The sequence below is a fragment of the Patiria miniata genome, unplaced genomic scaffold (assembly GCF_015706575.1).
Source record: "Patiria miniata isolate m_02_andy unplaced genomic scaffold, ASM1570657v1 HiC_scaffold_1, whole genome shotgun sequence".
Lineage (NCBI taxonomy): Eukaryota > Metazoa > Echinodermata > Asteroidea > Valvatida > Asterinidae > Patiria > Patiria miniata.
The window spans coordinates 36,217,283-36,234,245 of record NW_024037047.1 but is presented as its reverse complement, the minus strand read 5'-3'; the positions used below and the strand labels follow the sequence as shown (position 1 = coordinate 36,234,245).

Sequence of the window (16,963 nt, the reverse complement as noted above, 5' to 3'; positions counted from 1 at the left end):
CATAAGTTGATGAAGGAGGCTGTTCCATGAATACAAGAACTTTATTTTGCATTTCATTTCATTTTATTTCATTTCATTTCATTTCAAGAAACATTTATTTCATACTCCTTTAGAGAAATACAACAGTATATAACGGATATCTGTTACATAGCAAAATAACGAATTCGATAAATATGTCACACAAAAAATGTAATAAAAATAAACTGCGCTATTAACAAGTGTTAAATTAAGTTTGGTTTATGTACAGGAGAAAATAGGAGCATGGGGCTGTTAGAGTAAGCCGAGGCTTGTAAGAAACAACATTTACAGACAACAATAACAACATAAAAACAAAACTATAACGAGACACAGCCAGTGCAAACAAGACAAAACTGACACGGCTTTAGCTGACAAGATATGAAGTACAAAATGAGTAAATAATTGGAAAAGCAATGATTTCGAAGGAGCTACAGTAAACATGAATGGGTAAAAACAATGAAAATGCATAGAAATCCCGTTGGGAAGCTATGCTACATACGCCTAAATGCCTAATACAGTTTACCCATTTCTGGTTAAACCTTCACAATCCACACGTAGACATGTACAGTACTAGCAGTGTGTCAGTATTTCATAGTCCTAGATTCACCATATTCCGGTACATCTGCGTTGTGCGCCACATCACACAGTACGCACGACGTACCGTACGCACCAATCTCCATATAAGGAGTTATTTACCAGAGGGCCTTACCATTATATAGCAAGAGGGGGGTTCTGTTGAACAAAATTGTTTACTCTCGTGGACCGAAAAGTTTTGTTTTTTTGATCGAAAGGGTACTTATTTTAACCTGCTAATTTGTTTGATGGAGGGATTTTCCATCTACTTATTGTGTCTTTTAACCATAGAGCTATATTAAATTACTAGAGTGCTAACTCAATGTACAATGTACAAAGTAATGCCTGATGGGCACATCCATGTGTGTACACAAACCTATGAAGAACTAGAAATTGTGTACGTATATTGTACGCCTATTTGCATATCTGCATTTGTATTCCATACCGGTGCATTATCGAAGCCAATGCTCCCAAAACTGGAACGCACCATCAGCAAATGAGCGTGTCATTTTGCTCTACGCAAACAGAGCAACGCGTGCGCGTCCCTCCGCTGCAGATGCTTTTTGCCGTGACGTTTTTTGAACTGTCATGACACGCTTAAGTTGTTTGCTCATGTTTTGCGCTGCATTTAGAGTACACTTTCAAAATTCATTCCATCTCATTTCATTATGTTCCACAAACACGCACATGAGTTCAAAATGTCTGTGCCCAGGACGGCTTCAAAGCGTCTCCGCGCGCAAGAATGAGGAGTTAGCGCTCTAGTAATTTAATATAGCTCTATGCTTTTAACTTTCAACAACTGAACAAAACGGAGCAATGGGGTGATCACATGAACCACTTGTATTGATACAGTACTAATCAATGTTTGCTTGCTTTATAGCTTAATTCGGTATCTTATTCACACAAAGAGGGAAAAAGTTAAAATAAAAGCAAATTACCTGGTTTAGGAAGTAATACTTAGCACTACCAGCAACAGATACGATTTTGAAACTGTTGGACTTTTTCAATAATTATAGATAGAGAATACGTTTGGTTTCCCTGTGTTTAGGAAACACAATCTTACGAATATTAATGTCTTTCAACAAGTTGTTTTTATGTATAATTTGTAAATAACCAACTTCCTGAATCGTTACACATTCTTTTTCAATTTAATAGATCCATTCATGATTATAATACTAGGTCCTTATCCAAATTACATATACCTCAAGTCAGAACAACTCTTTCTCAACATACCAAAAAACTGGAACTCTGGATTCCAAAACTGGAATCTTTCACCGTCTTTAACTAATTGCCCTTCAAGTAATACATTCAAATGTAAACTAAAAACATTCCTACTTAATTCTCAGAATACCTGATTTATTATTAAATTGGCTTAGCCGCTATTGATATGTTGTTTATTGTTGTGTCCACTTTTTTTAACCGTGGTATATTTAACTATTGTTATTATTTCTAAATTCTATAATTAGTGTTGTTTGTCTTGTATTGTTGGGCACATTCCTCACAAGCTTTGGCTTTGGAAATAATTGTCTTATTGAATTGAATGGAATTGAATGACAGGCTGACATTGTTTCCTTGCCAGGAATGGACTGGAAGTCTTTGACAGCCACTGCCTGTTTCCCTATTACCACTGACTACTACCCGGATAGCCTCACCGTCGAGAAACAGTTTATGGAGAACAATTACGAGCTTCTAGCAGATGACCACGATGAGGTTGCAGGTGGGCAGAGACAGACAGGCGAGGGCGTCTTCCAGGAGATTATATCGCAACGACTGATGCAGGTTGGTTGGGTAGACTGGTGACCTGATTTCATATCACACATGTGTCCATGAGGAAAGAGGTTCTGAATTTGTAATGGTTGATATGAGCCTGACCATATAAGTTATCCTGCGAGTGCGAGTGGAACGCAAAATAATGTAGTGCGTCTGTGTGCGTCTGTCAGCTGGGATGTCGCTCGCATCTTGGATTGTTATACCTCTGTCTTGAATACTGTATTTTCATTGGCCTAGAATGATCACGTGTTAAGTTTATAAAAAGTCATGGCACACTCCCTGTGGGATATCACCTACGTGATATCCCACAGGGAGTGTGCTATGACATTGTACGTACGGTACGTACGGTATGAAACGCTACAAGTATCGTTGGTACCCACGCTATTTTCACCATGTTTTTACACATGAGTGGGAGCAGCGAACTAGCAGACGATCAGCTGTTTCGAGCACGCGACATGCATGTGAGTTGACATTCGATTGTCATGATTGTTGTGTTTACTGCCATTTTTTTTTCGTGATTTTTACATCACAATCCAAAGAATCCAAGACAGAGGCATAACAAAACAATTGTTGACTGCTGTGATGTGGGATATAACGTTTTGAACACCCTTGGGGCACATAGCAGGAGCAGTCGACAATTGTTAAAAGCGCACTATGCAGGATGCGATATGGACCGTGCGATATGGTATAATATCACACTGTTGTTGCCATGGATCAACCAATCAGGATCGAGTATACAAGTTTGCTTGAAGATAACAGTGCTTGGCCTTGTTGTTCTTTAGTTTGTGAACAAGTGGAATTCAGAGCCTATTCGTGCATGTTAAAATATTGAAAAAAGTTGAAAGGTCACGAGGCCAACTGTATTTCAAGTGAGAAGTATTGAGTCTGTGTGAAAACTAGTCATTGTGGCAACAAACTAAAAACATGGCCGCATTTATTATAATGATGGTAATACAATGTTGATACATTTTCTGATGTTTTATTTTCTCTGAAATGTATTGTAGTGTAATATTTGAGAGAATACCCATCTCGGCATACAAGATAATTGTCTGTTATCATTCATGCAGGGATTCCAAATGGTTGTAGTTCCCAAATCCTTTTTATCCATCGTACAAGGTCGCCGAAGTAAAGACATCCTGGTCACAGATCCAAACAAGGTAGGTTTTGCCAAGCATTTTCGGTTTACATAATGAAGTGAACTTTACATGAATATTAGGGCTCTACAAAATGTTTTGTATGTAGGGGCCCTGTACATAGCCACATCTACATCATGGGCATTGTCAAAGCAGTATGTATTGATGTTATTACACATTTTCTGATAGGACCACAACAGGCAGTAATGCAAATAGAATTTTTTTCCTGAAATTTGCTGACTGCCAGGACGTCAAGCAGTAAGATTTTGGTGGTTGTACATCTGACATCAGGGTGCACTTTTCGTACTATCTGACACTAGTTGACGCTGTTCTTGTATGGCTCTTCTGGGTCCAGACCAGTGAAATGCCCAAAATTGTCCACGCCGGCCAAATCAAATTCTTTGGTATTAGAGCATTTTGTGGGCCATGAACTTGAGGGTTTGTAAAAAAGCAGGGTGGAAGCCGTGCACAAGACTCTTAGTTTGCATTTGTGTGAAATTGGGACCTAAAAGTGCTCTATTTTGCAATAGAGCGTAGGCATCAGTTTTCAAAATAGCGATGGGCTTATTTTTAGGGGTGATCATCTTCGGATGCAAATTCCTCCCAAAGGTTACCAGATTACCCCCCTCCCCCCAAAAAAATGGAACAGAAAATGAAAGATGAATGAAATAAGCTTTAATTTGATGCGTGTCTTAAATCCCTTGGAGAGTTGTGAGTATTTTTAATAATTTTGGGAAGTGCGCATAAGTACCATTGAGGTCTATGGCAGTCTATTTACTGCTCTGGAACCTTTTCTGCCAACACAATTTGGTGACAAGATGATGCTTTTGTGGATGCATTCCCATGTGATCCCCAGTATGTACCGGTACTCAGCATCATTGGTACAAGTATTTTGTGGCCAATTTGTCTATTCTTGCTTCTTGGTTATTGTTTATTCCAGCATGAGTATGTACTCAGTATCGGTCGCATCTTCCACAAACTGGTACTCCATCCTCACCAAAGAGCAATCTCAGTTACTGTGTACAAACCAAGGTAAGGCTAGATGTTTTCTTCTTCCACATCCCTCCCAATCCACTTGGAGGTTGTGGAGGATTTTATTTTAGATCCGAGGAAAGGAGGTGCTCAATGCCCCATGAAATACAAGTACACTATTTTTGTGACTTGGAACAGTAGATTTGTGCAAGAATGGACAAGGCGAACTTAGCATGAATCTACAGTTCCTCGTCCATTCTTTATAACAGAATGTGCCATGTGGTTCCTGTACAGTAATTTGGAGGATTCCGGGGGTTCTTTGCAAAATGAATTGTACAATCTGAAAAAATGGGTTAATACACAGTTGTAGCACCATTGGTGTAATGACTTGATTTAAAGCTATAGTCCATCATTTGCAGCTATCCAAAAAGTAACTGGCGTAATTATTGTTGAAAAACATACATGTACTTGGTTGAAAGATAGTAATGGGACTATACTTCCTGTGAAATTATTCTTTCTGGCAAGCTGTCATTTTGAAGTATTCAACGAAAGAAGGCCTTTCCAACGGTGCGTCTTAAGACGCACCGTTGGAAATTTCCGTTAGTAGTTGGTTTTTTTATTCGGTAAAGCGGGCGCAAGCGTTGACACGACGCATACGCGCGCGCAGTTGCTATAATTCGTCGGATCAGTGCGCGACATCGCGTAGCTACAATCGGCTCAGTGAGAACGTGTCTCGGACGCTGAATTCAGGCCAAATTCAAAACATGATTCAGCAACTTAGGTTAGTTGTTCAGTACCCTTCTTTAGATTTTGAGCAGTTTTGTTGCTTCAAACGAACAAAATGCACAAATTACAAATGATGGACTATCTCTTTAATCCAGGCAATGATATGGCTCATGGATTTTAAACCAATTTTTCTGTAAAAATGGAAAGATTAGTTGTTGTCTTTTCTTCTCTGTTGCCCAAATTTGGAGATGCTTTATATGAATTCGGAAAAGGAAATTTTAACTTGAGAAATAATAAATGTGACATTTCAACAAATTTGATGTAGGAAAACCTGTACTTTTTGTGCAAATGTAGACTAAATTGTATCTTATTAGCAATTATGTGTGATCATGTCAGAAACAGTTTAACAAAACCAAATAGTCTTCTGGAAAACCCAAGATCTCTTAACCTTTTAATTTTGTGTGCAGATTACTGCAGCTTATTCTGATTCTGACAGTGATTGATTTGATTTTTCTCATTTCACATTTTGTAGGCATCTGACTATTTCTCGTCCAGTCTACTACACCTATCAGCTATGGTCGGCTCACAACTCTGGCTATCAGCCATCCAGCGTTAACTTCCAACCCTACATGCTGGAGAACTTCAACTGGAACTATCTCGACAACTACGTGTCCTCAAAAGGCATTGACTTTGGCCCTATGGAGGTGAGGCAGAGTTCGACCTCAACTATTTGTTTCACTAGCCAGCTGGGCTACTGAAACAGGCTCGTAACTAGCCTGAGGGCTGTTTCACTAGCGCACATGCTTTCCTTTTATAGAGTGTCCTAATAAACAACAATGTGCATACATGTAAAATGTGTATCCTGAGGCAATCTTGTCAGTGTTTTTAATAAACGGATCTAATAGTTTAACCCTAAACAGGTAAAGAAATAAGACACAAATTGATACAGGTTTGCTTTCTGAATTTAATGATTTATTTCTTCCTGTCCTTTCATCTGTGCCATAGCCCAATAATTTTTGGTTCGCCAGCCGGGCTACTTAAGGAATAGTTTGACTAGCCCGCTGCTGTTTTGACTAGCATTTGGCTAACAGGCTACCACTAAATTCAAATGCTGGGTGGGGTTGTCTGTTTGAAAAGGTGTAATTTTGTTTGGTTTAATACTGTAACAAATTAGGTTAATGCTACCATTATTTGACTACATGCCCCACTCTGGGAGATACCTACTTTGCATTTGAATCCCTTAAGCCTTCGGGCACTTACAATGGCCTTTAGTTTACTCAATCCCACCGCTGCCACCAAAATTTGTAACGGACCGAGCAGTAAAGTAATTAAGCTGACAGTAAGTCGCTGCTTTTTTAGGAGCGCCTTTTAGGAGCGACTAGACGCGCCAGATGGTGAAAGATCGACTGTCGGATTCGTTCAAAATGACTCGGGAGCGACTTGATTTCAGACTTCACTCTAGTCATGAGCCAAACTCAATGCAAATGTATGTAAATGTATTTCAGTAGTTACCTTCATAAATTAAGACTGCAGTCGATGTGTTTAACACGCAACGCTGTGCTTAAAACTTGAAAGTTTTCTTTTTGTAGAATCCATCCTCTTTCAAACTCGTCTTTATGCACGTAGCTCTGTCGTCCCTATACAACACACAATACATTTTTTTTGCGAAAACCGAGATTTCCAGTATCCATATGGTACAGGCATCGTGCAGTCTTGAAAAACAAATGTTCGTACATGACGTGACGTGCAAAAGAGGGCGCGAGCGCACATGGCGTGCTAGCTGTCTTCGATATGTGCGCAGCACACTCTGAAAAGTCTATCAGCGTCATTAATACGTATTCTTCATACACGGCCAGGCGTTTAGTGAAGGAACGCGCTTGCAGCCCATACGCATCGATGGCGCTGCGCAATTTCGGCTTGTTGCTAAGATCGTGTGTTTGTTTGTCTGTGCACAATACTCCAGAGTATTAAGTTTGCCTGTCTGAAACCAAAAATTATTTGGGTCGACCTCGAGTCGTTCCTAATCTTTTTGGTTTGGCGCGACGCAGGAACGCCTGTCTGAACCAGGGGTTACTCGAACAGGACTTATACCAAGCACCTTCTTACAAATTCTCTCAACTCACTGCTCTTGTTTATTAATTTGATATCAAAATCTGGAAGGTTCCCGGCAGTCTTTAATGAGATCATTTTTTTATATATTTTTTTTTTCTGTCTAGTCACTGAAGCTCTGGCGAAGCAGGTTCCTCCTCTTGCCAACACTTTGCTCCAAGAAGAAGCGCATCCTTGAAGACCCTGCCGCTCACTTGGACATCTTCCCGGAGGTGGATAACCAGGAGGAGGCCCATCAACAAACTGAGGGATTTATCAAGTTCCTGGAGACGTTGAATAGGCTTCGTAGGCACCACAGTGGAGGTAGAAGGTCCAAGGTACTCATTGGTAGCTTGCCAATTCTGGTTCTGTGATTGTTTAAGAGTTTATCACATGACATTGATGAACTAACAAAGAAACAATTTCCATCCTAGAAAAAAACTGGTGCAGTCTGGAGTAGAGTCGCATAATACTGATCGTGAATACTGAAGGCTGCCTCATATATACATGTGAAGTAAATTTGATATTATGAAACAGTTATGATGAAACTTGCTGGTGTGTTCAACTTTTGTCAGTTCACAGTGCAATGTCAGAAAGTCCTGTTTGCATTCACTTCTTTGCTGAGTATGAGGCTGCCTTTATGCATGTGCTGTTGAATGGAATACGGTTACTATCTTGTCTGCTTATTTGTTTTTCAAATATATGTATCTCACCATCCCAAAGCCAACCTGACATTGGCAGATAGATGTGTAATAACAATAATAACAATAAAACAGTTCTTATACAGGGTGAGTCAAAAAAAGCGGAACCCAAACCCCAAACAATATATTTCATATTTAACAAAATATGTAACACCAAAAATAATAATGACTGGAAAGCCAATTTCAAAAGCTACTTTTAGATGAAAAATTTACTGAAATTGCTCAATCCGTTCAAAGAATATCACAATTTAAACGCAATGACCCTAAAACCTGTCTCGTCCAAAAAATCAATTTATTGTGTGTTTTGACTGTTTGGAACAACAAAGAAAATGGCACAGGATACTTGTTTCAACAACTGTCACCAACTGTAGTACACAATATTTTGATTAACAACCCTGGTTAGGCAAACAATATGATTTATAAAATCTACTTTTTGAAAAGACGGGCCTTCAAAAGGACTTTGTTGCATATTGTTAACGTTTAAACTAAGATTTCATCGCTGGTGATGTTTGAGGACAATTGTAACGACGATTGTTGAAATCGCATTTTTGGACGAGACAGGTTTTAGGGTCATTGTGTTTAAATGGTGATATCCTTTGAACAGATTGACCAATTTCAGTAATTTTTTTATCTAAAAGTAGCTTATGAAATTGGCTTTCCAGTCATTATTATTTTTGGTGCTACATTTTTTTTAAAATATGAAATATACTATTTGGGGTTTGGGTTCCGCTTTTTTTTACTCACCCTGTAGAGCATTTTACACAGATGTCCTGAAGCGCAAGTAAAGAACTGCAGCACACAAGCAATGCAAAGTCCACATATCTGATTGCCAAATCTCTCTGCACACAAACTTCTACTTTAGATCAGCACTGAAACACAATTTGTTTGTGGTGCACAGAACAAAATCCCAATCTCAAATACACATCCATGAATGGGTGCAAGCCAGCTAGTCTGGTTCCCTGACCTGACAATTCCCAGACATCTATTGCTCCGTTTTGGTCTGAAGTAGGGTCAGGGAACCAGACTACAAGAACAGCACTTTTTTTCTTGGTTTTTCCAGCATCTACAAACACAAAACTTTAAACAGATCAGTGTAACAGTATTTGCTACAAAATACCAACCCCAAATCCGTCCATTTCTGAAAATTACAACAAAATAAATGTTGTTTATTACCTTTAAATATTGAGATTTTTTTCATCATTAAAATTATATTTTGTACTTTAATTTGTAATCTTTTTTAAAATTCTTGTTGAAGAATTAGAATTTTCTATTCTGGTGTAAACATACTAACCGCATTTGTGACGGGGTATCTAAAACTAGACAGGATTGTGACTTGAAATTTTGATTAGAAAGTATGAAAATTCATATCAATAGCATTGGACTTTATAATGATCCACAAAGGTTGGGTTTGGATTGAAAAATACAAATAAAAATGGTGTTGCCTGCAAATATTTTTAAGTAAAGCCATTATAGTGTACACTGTAAACCAGCCTCAAAATTATATGTACCAGTATCTGTCTAGTCTTGATCTGGGGGACACAGAATCTATTGGCTCAAAATAAAATTCACCTCACACAATTAATGATATTAAAGCTATAGTCCATCATTTGCAGCCATCCGAAAAAGTAACTGGCATATTTTTGTTGGAAAACATACTTGGTTGAAAAATAGTAAGTGGACTAAACTCCCTGTGAAATAAATCTTTCTGGCAAGCTATCATTTTGAAGTAATCAAAGAAAGAAGGCCTTTCCAAAGACGCACCGTAGAAATATTTAAATTAGTAGTTCGTTTTGTTGTTCGGCGCAGCGCGCGCAAGCATTGGCACGACGCACAGGCGCGCGCGGCTGCTATAATTCGTCGGATCAGTGCGTATAGCTGCAATGCAAAACAATTCAAAACATGATTCAGCAACTTTGGATTTGAAATTGAGATCCTAGAATGCTGTTTTTCTTGGAATATACAGCTGAAGCTTAGCTGAAACTTAATCAGGTTAGTTGTTCGGCTCCTTCATTAGATTTTGAACACTTTAGTTGCTACAAACGAACAAAATGCACAAATTACAAATGATGGTTTATATCTTTAAAAGGTTACTTTTGAAAGGTTACTTTTGTCTTTCTAATTTTGTCATCTGTACCAGAAGTTTGAATACCGTATCCAAAGCCTGTTTAGTTTTATACCCATGACGTCACTGGTTACTTGGATGTTAGCGTATAGAAATGAGCATCTAGAGATCAAGTTGATGTGATGGGCCTGAAAGGCTGAAGAAGTCAACTGATAGTGTCTTAATTAACACAATCTTTCTTGTTTCAGAATCTTCTTTCTTTTGTTAACGCTGTTGAACTAACACTCTGACCTCTATTAACACCCAAATCAGGCTGGCTCTTTCTCTGTTAATCTTGGCTCTGTGAAATCTGCCGAACTTCGTCGGTCCTCTCTTGCCAGCGTTCACGGTCACTCCAGGAAGAGTAGCGATGGTAGCTTAAAGGTACTAACCTATAGGAACTGAAAACTTCAGGTACAAATATGTACAGGTACAGATGAGTTTAGTCACCAGTTAGATTAAGTACAGATAAATTCAAGTACGGAAACTGTTACTGGTTATTTCATTTGTCATGCTTGTACCTTTAAATGTCTATATGTTGGCCTGTCACAGATCCTGACAAGTACTAATCATCTGTTCTATCTTCCATGTTTTAACCAAAAAGGCTTCAAGGGCTGATCCAGGGAGGGGGTGGGCAATTGGGGTTATGGCCCCCCCCCCCCAAAAAAAAAACGAACCCAATTTTTTTTTTTTTAGTGACGTCACAAAAAGTCACCTCAAAAAAGTGGTTAAAGTGGTCAGAAATTGCCGCAGATTGCACCAGAGAAAATCTAGAATCCCAAAAAATGTTGGGGGGCCCCGAACCCCGCGCCATAATTTTTTGGACCCACTTTTTGGGGGACCACAAATTTGTTTTGCCCTCCCCCCCCCAAAAAAAATTGGGTTCTGAATCCGCCCTTGAAAGGCTTCACTAACAGTATTAAAGATTTCAAAGTTCTGGTGGCTCATGTAAATTTTACTTGTAGAAAGGGATATTAAATTTATGTTATAGAATTCACAGTCTTCGCTTTCCCATCAGGAATATTCTTAAAGAATAGGATAATTCTGTGTTTTCAGATGCTCCGTTATAGTCATATCTTGAATTTGGATGGCATCAAAATCATTTGTATGTCTGCAGATTGCACCTAGTTGTCAAATCTCTTTTGTGACTCTGTGTGGATCTGAAAAGAAGCAGTTTGGCAACTAATGCTGGTGCTTTCTAGAATCACACAAGAAATTTTGGCTACGCGGTGCGCCTGTAAACCTCACATCTATAGTTGTAATTGTCATTGATCTAGACTAACGTTGTGCAAACCCGACCCGAAACTGACCCGACCTGAAACCGACCCGAAACCGACCCGACCCAAAACCGACTTCGGGTCGGGTCGGGTCAATTTTTCCATCATTTCAGTGGGGTCAGGTCTGTTTCGGTTTTGCGTTTGCGATTTTATAGTCGGGTTGGGTCAGTTAAGCCATCTTGTGAAAAACACGAAATAAAAAATTCGCCCGGTGCAATATTTTGGCAGAGTTACCGGTACGACCAAGGTCCAACCCACCGCGCCAATATGCATGTGGTTTGCGGTCTATCACGCACTATCTATATATAACGTGTGGGCCCACCAGTAGGTAATTACCTTACTATACGGTATGATTCTTTACTGAGAGGCGACAATTTTCATGCGATGCTGGTAAGTTCAGGTACAAAAAGTGGACACAGTTGCCCAAGACAGATGTTCGTTTTTTCGGGTTGGTTCAGGTCGGTTTTGCTTGAATTTTTGTCTGGTCGGATCGGATTTGGGGAGTTCAGATCGGTTTCAGTTCGGATTTGGTTTATATCTATAATGTTTTAGGTCAGTTTGGCCAGGTCAACCCGACCAGATGCACAACGTTAATCCAGACAATAGCTCTAGACAACAGATTGGGACATGTCTGTATATTGGTAATGATATTTACTGGGCCTTGGTTTATTCCAGGCAATGATATCTGCTATGGCTAGTCTCACTCCAAGCAGACAAACAGTCACCAGCACCCTACCCTCTTCCAATGCCCCTGCCCAAGGGCCTGGAGTATTAGCTGAGTCAAGTACCTCTCCAAGAAGCCTGAAGGAGGAAGGCGAGGATGGGGAGTTGGACATGGAGGGGGAATGGGAGGATAGAAGCAAACTCACGCTCTGCACACCACTCTGGGAGATTGCTAAGGCCATGCGAGAACAACAGTAAGCCACATCTTGACCCTTGACCCCAAGGGGGAACATTTCACAGAAATAGACAAAGCTCATATTATTTGCTTAGTATTAAAAATGAGGTTACCAGTCCAAATGTCATGCAGGGTACATGGCTTGTGGCATATAAATTATCTCCTGTACACCGCATGAAAGGTGGTGCGTGTGAAGGGCCCACGCACCTCACAAAGGAGAACTGGCACAAAAATTCACAGTAATCAATAGATTAAAGGGTGTCCCCCAAAAAATGTCCCTCTCATGGTTGAAGTAGAATTTCGTAAAAAAAATTCTGTAAATTTCCATTGGATTTGGTTCACCGGTTTTCCAAGTAAAGGCTAGTATGTAACACAGTACTATTTTGCACCATTACAAGTTTAACATTTAGCTTAAACTGGATTTTTGATTGAAACTCGAAACAGTAATGTGGTTTACAAACTTGCACAATTCCTCTGTTATTGAGGAAACAGGCTTAAGAAGGTGTTTTAGTTGCTTTGAACCGGCTTGCAGCTCACTGTAGTTTTCCTACCATACTCTTACAACTGAGTGTAGAATGCATCAATAACCAATTCAATTGAAATCTTCAGCCAGCACGTATGGTAAGCACCCTAGGCCAAGTTCGGCCAAGGACCATTAGTCGACTAGTGGTTGATTTGTGACGTACCTTATGCCTGTGCACTAATAGCAACGTGCGAACGTCTCTAGTCAAATGCTGGTCAAAATGTCATCTGGATCCTGGCTCCCTGCTGTACGTTATGAATGCGCGCAGCTATTGGTTACCAGCGATGCAACCAGCCCCAGTAGGTTGGTTCCAAATAGTCGACTAGCGTAGTCAACCACTGTCGACTAGACAGAGTTCAGGCTGACTTCAGTCCAACTATGGTTAACCAATGGTCAACAATAGTTCTTGCGCGAACTTGCCCCTATCTGTAGAACATTCACTGGTCCAGACGCAGCAGAGAAATCTCAATTTTGTGGTTGGAATGGAAAAGCAAGACAACATTGTATTTGTGAAACCTTTTTTGAAATTTCCTGGAGCTGTAACTCCATAATACATCAGATTTGTAAATCTTTTTCAATGCTTGTTTTGCTCAACCTTTTTTCCCGCTTCTTTTTCCTTTCCAGAGGTGGATTACTCTTTCTACCTTCAGACCAGAGAAAGATCCCATCTAATTGTTTCATGGCCAGTGAGGCTGTGCAGTGGATAATGTCCACTCTTCAAGGTGATGTGACACAAGAAGAAGCCGTTGAAATACTTCAGGTAAAGTTGACAAAACTGTTAAAGGGAAAATACAACATTTGCAAACATCAAAAAATAAAACTACCAAATCATTTTGAAATACCTTGCTGGACTGTTGGTGAATGACAGTGTAAAGCATCCTGTAAAATCATGGCACCTGGTATACTGTCATTTTCAAGAAAAGTGGTATTTTTGTATCAATTTCCAACGCTGGTCGGCCGACCAGTGTTGGAAAAAAACTGGCTTTTTTCAAATACTGGCCCCAATTGACCATCGCACTTGTTTGCAATCGATTACACACCTATGAACGGGTACAAGCCAGCTAGACTGGTTCCCTGACCTTACAATTCCCCAATGTATGTAAACTACTCTGTTTCTTCTTATATGGAGTCAGGGAACCAGACTACAGGAAAATTATTGTTTTCTTGGTTTTTATAGCATTTTCGAACCCAAAACCTCAAAAAAGTCAGTGTAACTATATTTGCTATATATTTCCAACCCCCCAATTCCATCCATTTCTGAAAATTGCAGCAAAAGCAAATGATGTATATTCCCTTTAATGGTCTTATAGATTCTATGTAGGAGCACCTATGGCACTGTGCTGCATACAAGTCAAATACACGTTTTCCTATAATTCCAGGAATCTCTGTGCATCTGTCTGTGTTTCAATTATCTCCTGAACCAGGCACTGTATGAAGTTGAAAATCATCAGCTGTATTGCTCAGCACCCAAGAATGTACAGTGTCAAGTTTGAAGTTGTTTGGATCAGCGGTTCTCAAAAAGCTGCAAAAAAGCAGCAATACCAGAGGCCTACACCATACAAACGTGTATACACACGGCGCCACAAACTGCAGCACACTTTGAATGGGCACTGCACTCTATACTGGGCAACGGGTCCCACATGTGCAAAATGGTGGTTGGCTGTATGGGCTCGACCATTTCTTGAAGGGGGAAGATCATGTAACGGTCAGATGGACCTTAACCATTTCTTGAAGAGGGAAGATCGTGCAACGATGGGATGCTGCACTGTTATAGGCACTGCACTCTATGCTGCCATGTTTGCGGGTCTACCGGAGGCCAAGCAATTTGCCCGTTCCAAACAGGCAAGTTTTGAACGGGCACTGCACTAGTCCCCTTTAACTTGTGACAGGACCTGTGAACTAATGTAGAATTTGCTTGTTGCCAGAGTTTAATTGACTTGTGATTGACTCTAATGCTACATCCTTATTGACTACATGTATGTGTCTTTGCACACCCAAGTTATCAAACCTGTCATTTTATTTGAAGAGATTGCTTTTTGTTGTCAAATGATGAAGCACTGTTCTCTTTGCTAGAATATGACTGAAGAAGGATTGATATGCCATGCTTCAGGCAACCCCAACCACCCCTTCTGGAATGGTTTCTACTTGTACTACATAATCAAGGAGGAAACCCAAATCAGAGGTTTGTTGAGTTGGTTCAAGTAAGACCATCAAGCTTAGGCCGACCGACCCTATTTTTAGGCTGCGACCCTAAATTTTTTATTGGCAATTCCAAAAAAATAATAATAATGATTGAATAAATAAAAATAAAAGCTTGTTGTCTTTTCTGTCTTCACAAAATACCTCTCAACAACCCATTTGCGTCAAAAAAATGCTTGTATTTATTTGTTTTTTTACTTACATTCGCTATTTTTTTCAAAAGAAACCAAATTCGCTTTGCGATCTGTCATCATACCTCGCAATTCAATGTCACGGTGACTATAATCACGTGCGTAAACCTTGCTCAATGCATTGACGACTGGTTCCCGCCGCGCCACGCAGGGGCCAATTTAGAAGACATGATGAAAGTGCGGTAACCAGTCTGTCATGGCTATGCCATCGCTAGCGCTAGCATGCATTAGGCACGTGCACTGTCAGTGTCAACTGGTCGGATTCGACATCGTAAAAATGCCAAGAAAGCACCGATGGAGAAAGAACATTTTTGCAACTTAATTCACAGAATTGATCTATCTTGTCTGTGTATGTATTTTCCGTGTTCAAGAGTTCATTTTGAGATCGCACTACTCGTATTTGGAGTGATACATGCAGCGTGTTTCCCGAAATTTTCGACCGTAAAACGAGGTCTGTTGGCCGCGGGCCACACATGCACAGTACATCACACTTCGGAGTTTTGGCCAGCTTCCCGTCTTGACTAGCGTTGTGCATATGATGCGAACGACCTGAATTTTCCATTATTTTTTAAGAATTATCGAATGTAGATATATTGAAAATAATTAAGGTAGGTTTTATTCAGTTTTTGTGGCCATTTTGTGTATAGCTTTCGTAGTGCAATGGAAATAGTTCAGGCTAAATACCCCATTCAATCTGCGTAAAAAAAATTGGCAAAAAAATAAAAAATTCTGACCGACCGACCCTATTTTTGAAAGGCATGTAATCGGAACCAGAACTATTTTTTTTGTTGGCCTTATCTTGGATGGCACAATTAGATACAGTGGAACGTAGCTATAACGAACACCGCTATACCGAAATTTTGGCTAAGCTGAACATCAGCCTTGGCTCGCGAATTTTGTGTATAAAACGCACCGAAAATTGTTGTTGACAGATGTCAACAGGAGAGCGACAAATGGCTATTCCCCAAGGAATAGAAGGGAAAAGCCACCCATGTCAGCTCAAAAACTGTAATCACATGATTCGATAGTCGCATATGTTTAAAGTCGTCTTTCAGTAACTACCAGGGCGTGCGTGGTGAAGTTCTGCTTACGGAATTGAAAAGATGAATTGACAAGTTTGGCAAATCAGCACGTGGTTTGTAAATGCAACTACACTATAACAGCGGTCAAAAGAGGGTGCCACAAATGTGTGAAAATCGCTATAACGAACAATATCTGTGGCTCCCACAATTTCATTATAGTGACGTTCCACTGTATTGGGTTTTGCCCTTTTCCCAAGTAAGCCTGTGCATTTTTTTCTCACTAGCCCCCTGGACAGTAATGAGCATACAGTGTTTATAAAATAGGTCGGCGAAGGTATAAACCCAGTGTAAAGTTTACATTTCCTCGATGCAGTTCTATCTCATAAAAGTATTGCACAATTGTTTGGTGCATTTCATTGCCAGGTATTCGTATTCAACATGGATAAGACTTCTCCAAATTTGATATCACAAAATAGCCCTCTAGTTTCTAATGTATTTGTCACCCTCAGTGTACATTGTTTATGTATACTGTAACTCACAAAAGACTAGTCTTACTCCAAAATAAGTATGGGTGTGTGTATCCTTAGAACTTTGGAGAAAAGCGTGAATTTCCCGTGTGGGCCAGATAACATTTTACATGATCTGATATCACACGTGACCAAACTTTGATGACCCCTCCATATATTTTGACACAATTTGTGAAGGTAGAAACTATATTCTGAGGTAGGGAGTGAAAAGTACTAACCTGGCCATTTTGTGTATAGCTTTCGT

At 39.8% G+C, this 16,963-nt stretch overlaps 1 protein-coding gene across 2 annotated transcripts in view; it reads left to right on the top strand.

Moving 5' to 3' along the window:
• The window catches only part of LOC119729348 (GATOR complex protein DEPDC5-like), a 76,291-nt gene that overhangs the window by 49,503 nt on the left and 9,825 nt on the right, over positions 1-16,963 (top strand). The window contains exons 19-27 of one of the 2 annotated variants that reach the window (XM_038201976.1): positions 2,171-2,370; positions 3,429-3,518; positions 4,435-4,526; positions 5,725-5,896; positions 7,409-7,618; positions 10,356-10,466; positions 12,035-12,276; positions 13,405-13,540; positions 14,854-14,962. In XM_038201976.1, the coding sequence (XP_038057904.1) occupies positions 2,171-2,370; positions 3,429-3,518; positions 4,435-4,526; positions 5,725-5,896; positions 7,409-7,618; positions 10,356-10,466; positions 12,035-12,276; positions 13,405-13,540; positions 14,854-14,962 (1,362 nt within the window). The remainder of the gene's footprint in view (positions 1-2,170; positions 2,371-3,428; positions 3,519-4,434; positions 4,527-5,724; positions 5,897-7,408; positions 7,619-10,355; positions 10,467-12,034; positions 12,277-13,404; positions 13,541-14,853; positions 14,963-16,963) is intronic. The other variant, XM_038201983.1, reaches the window with a different exon arrangement.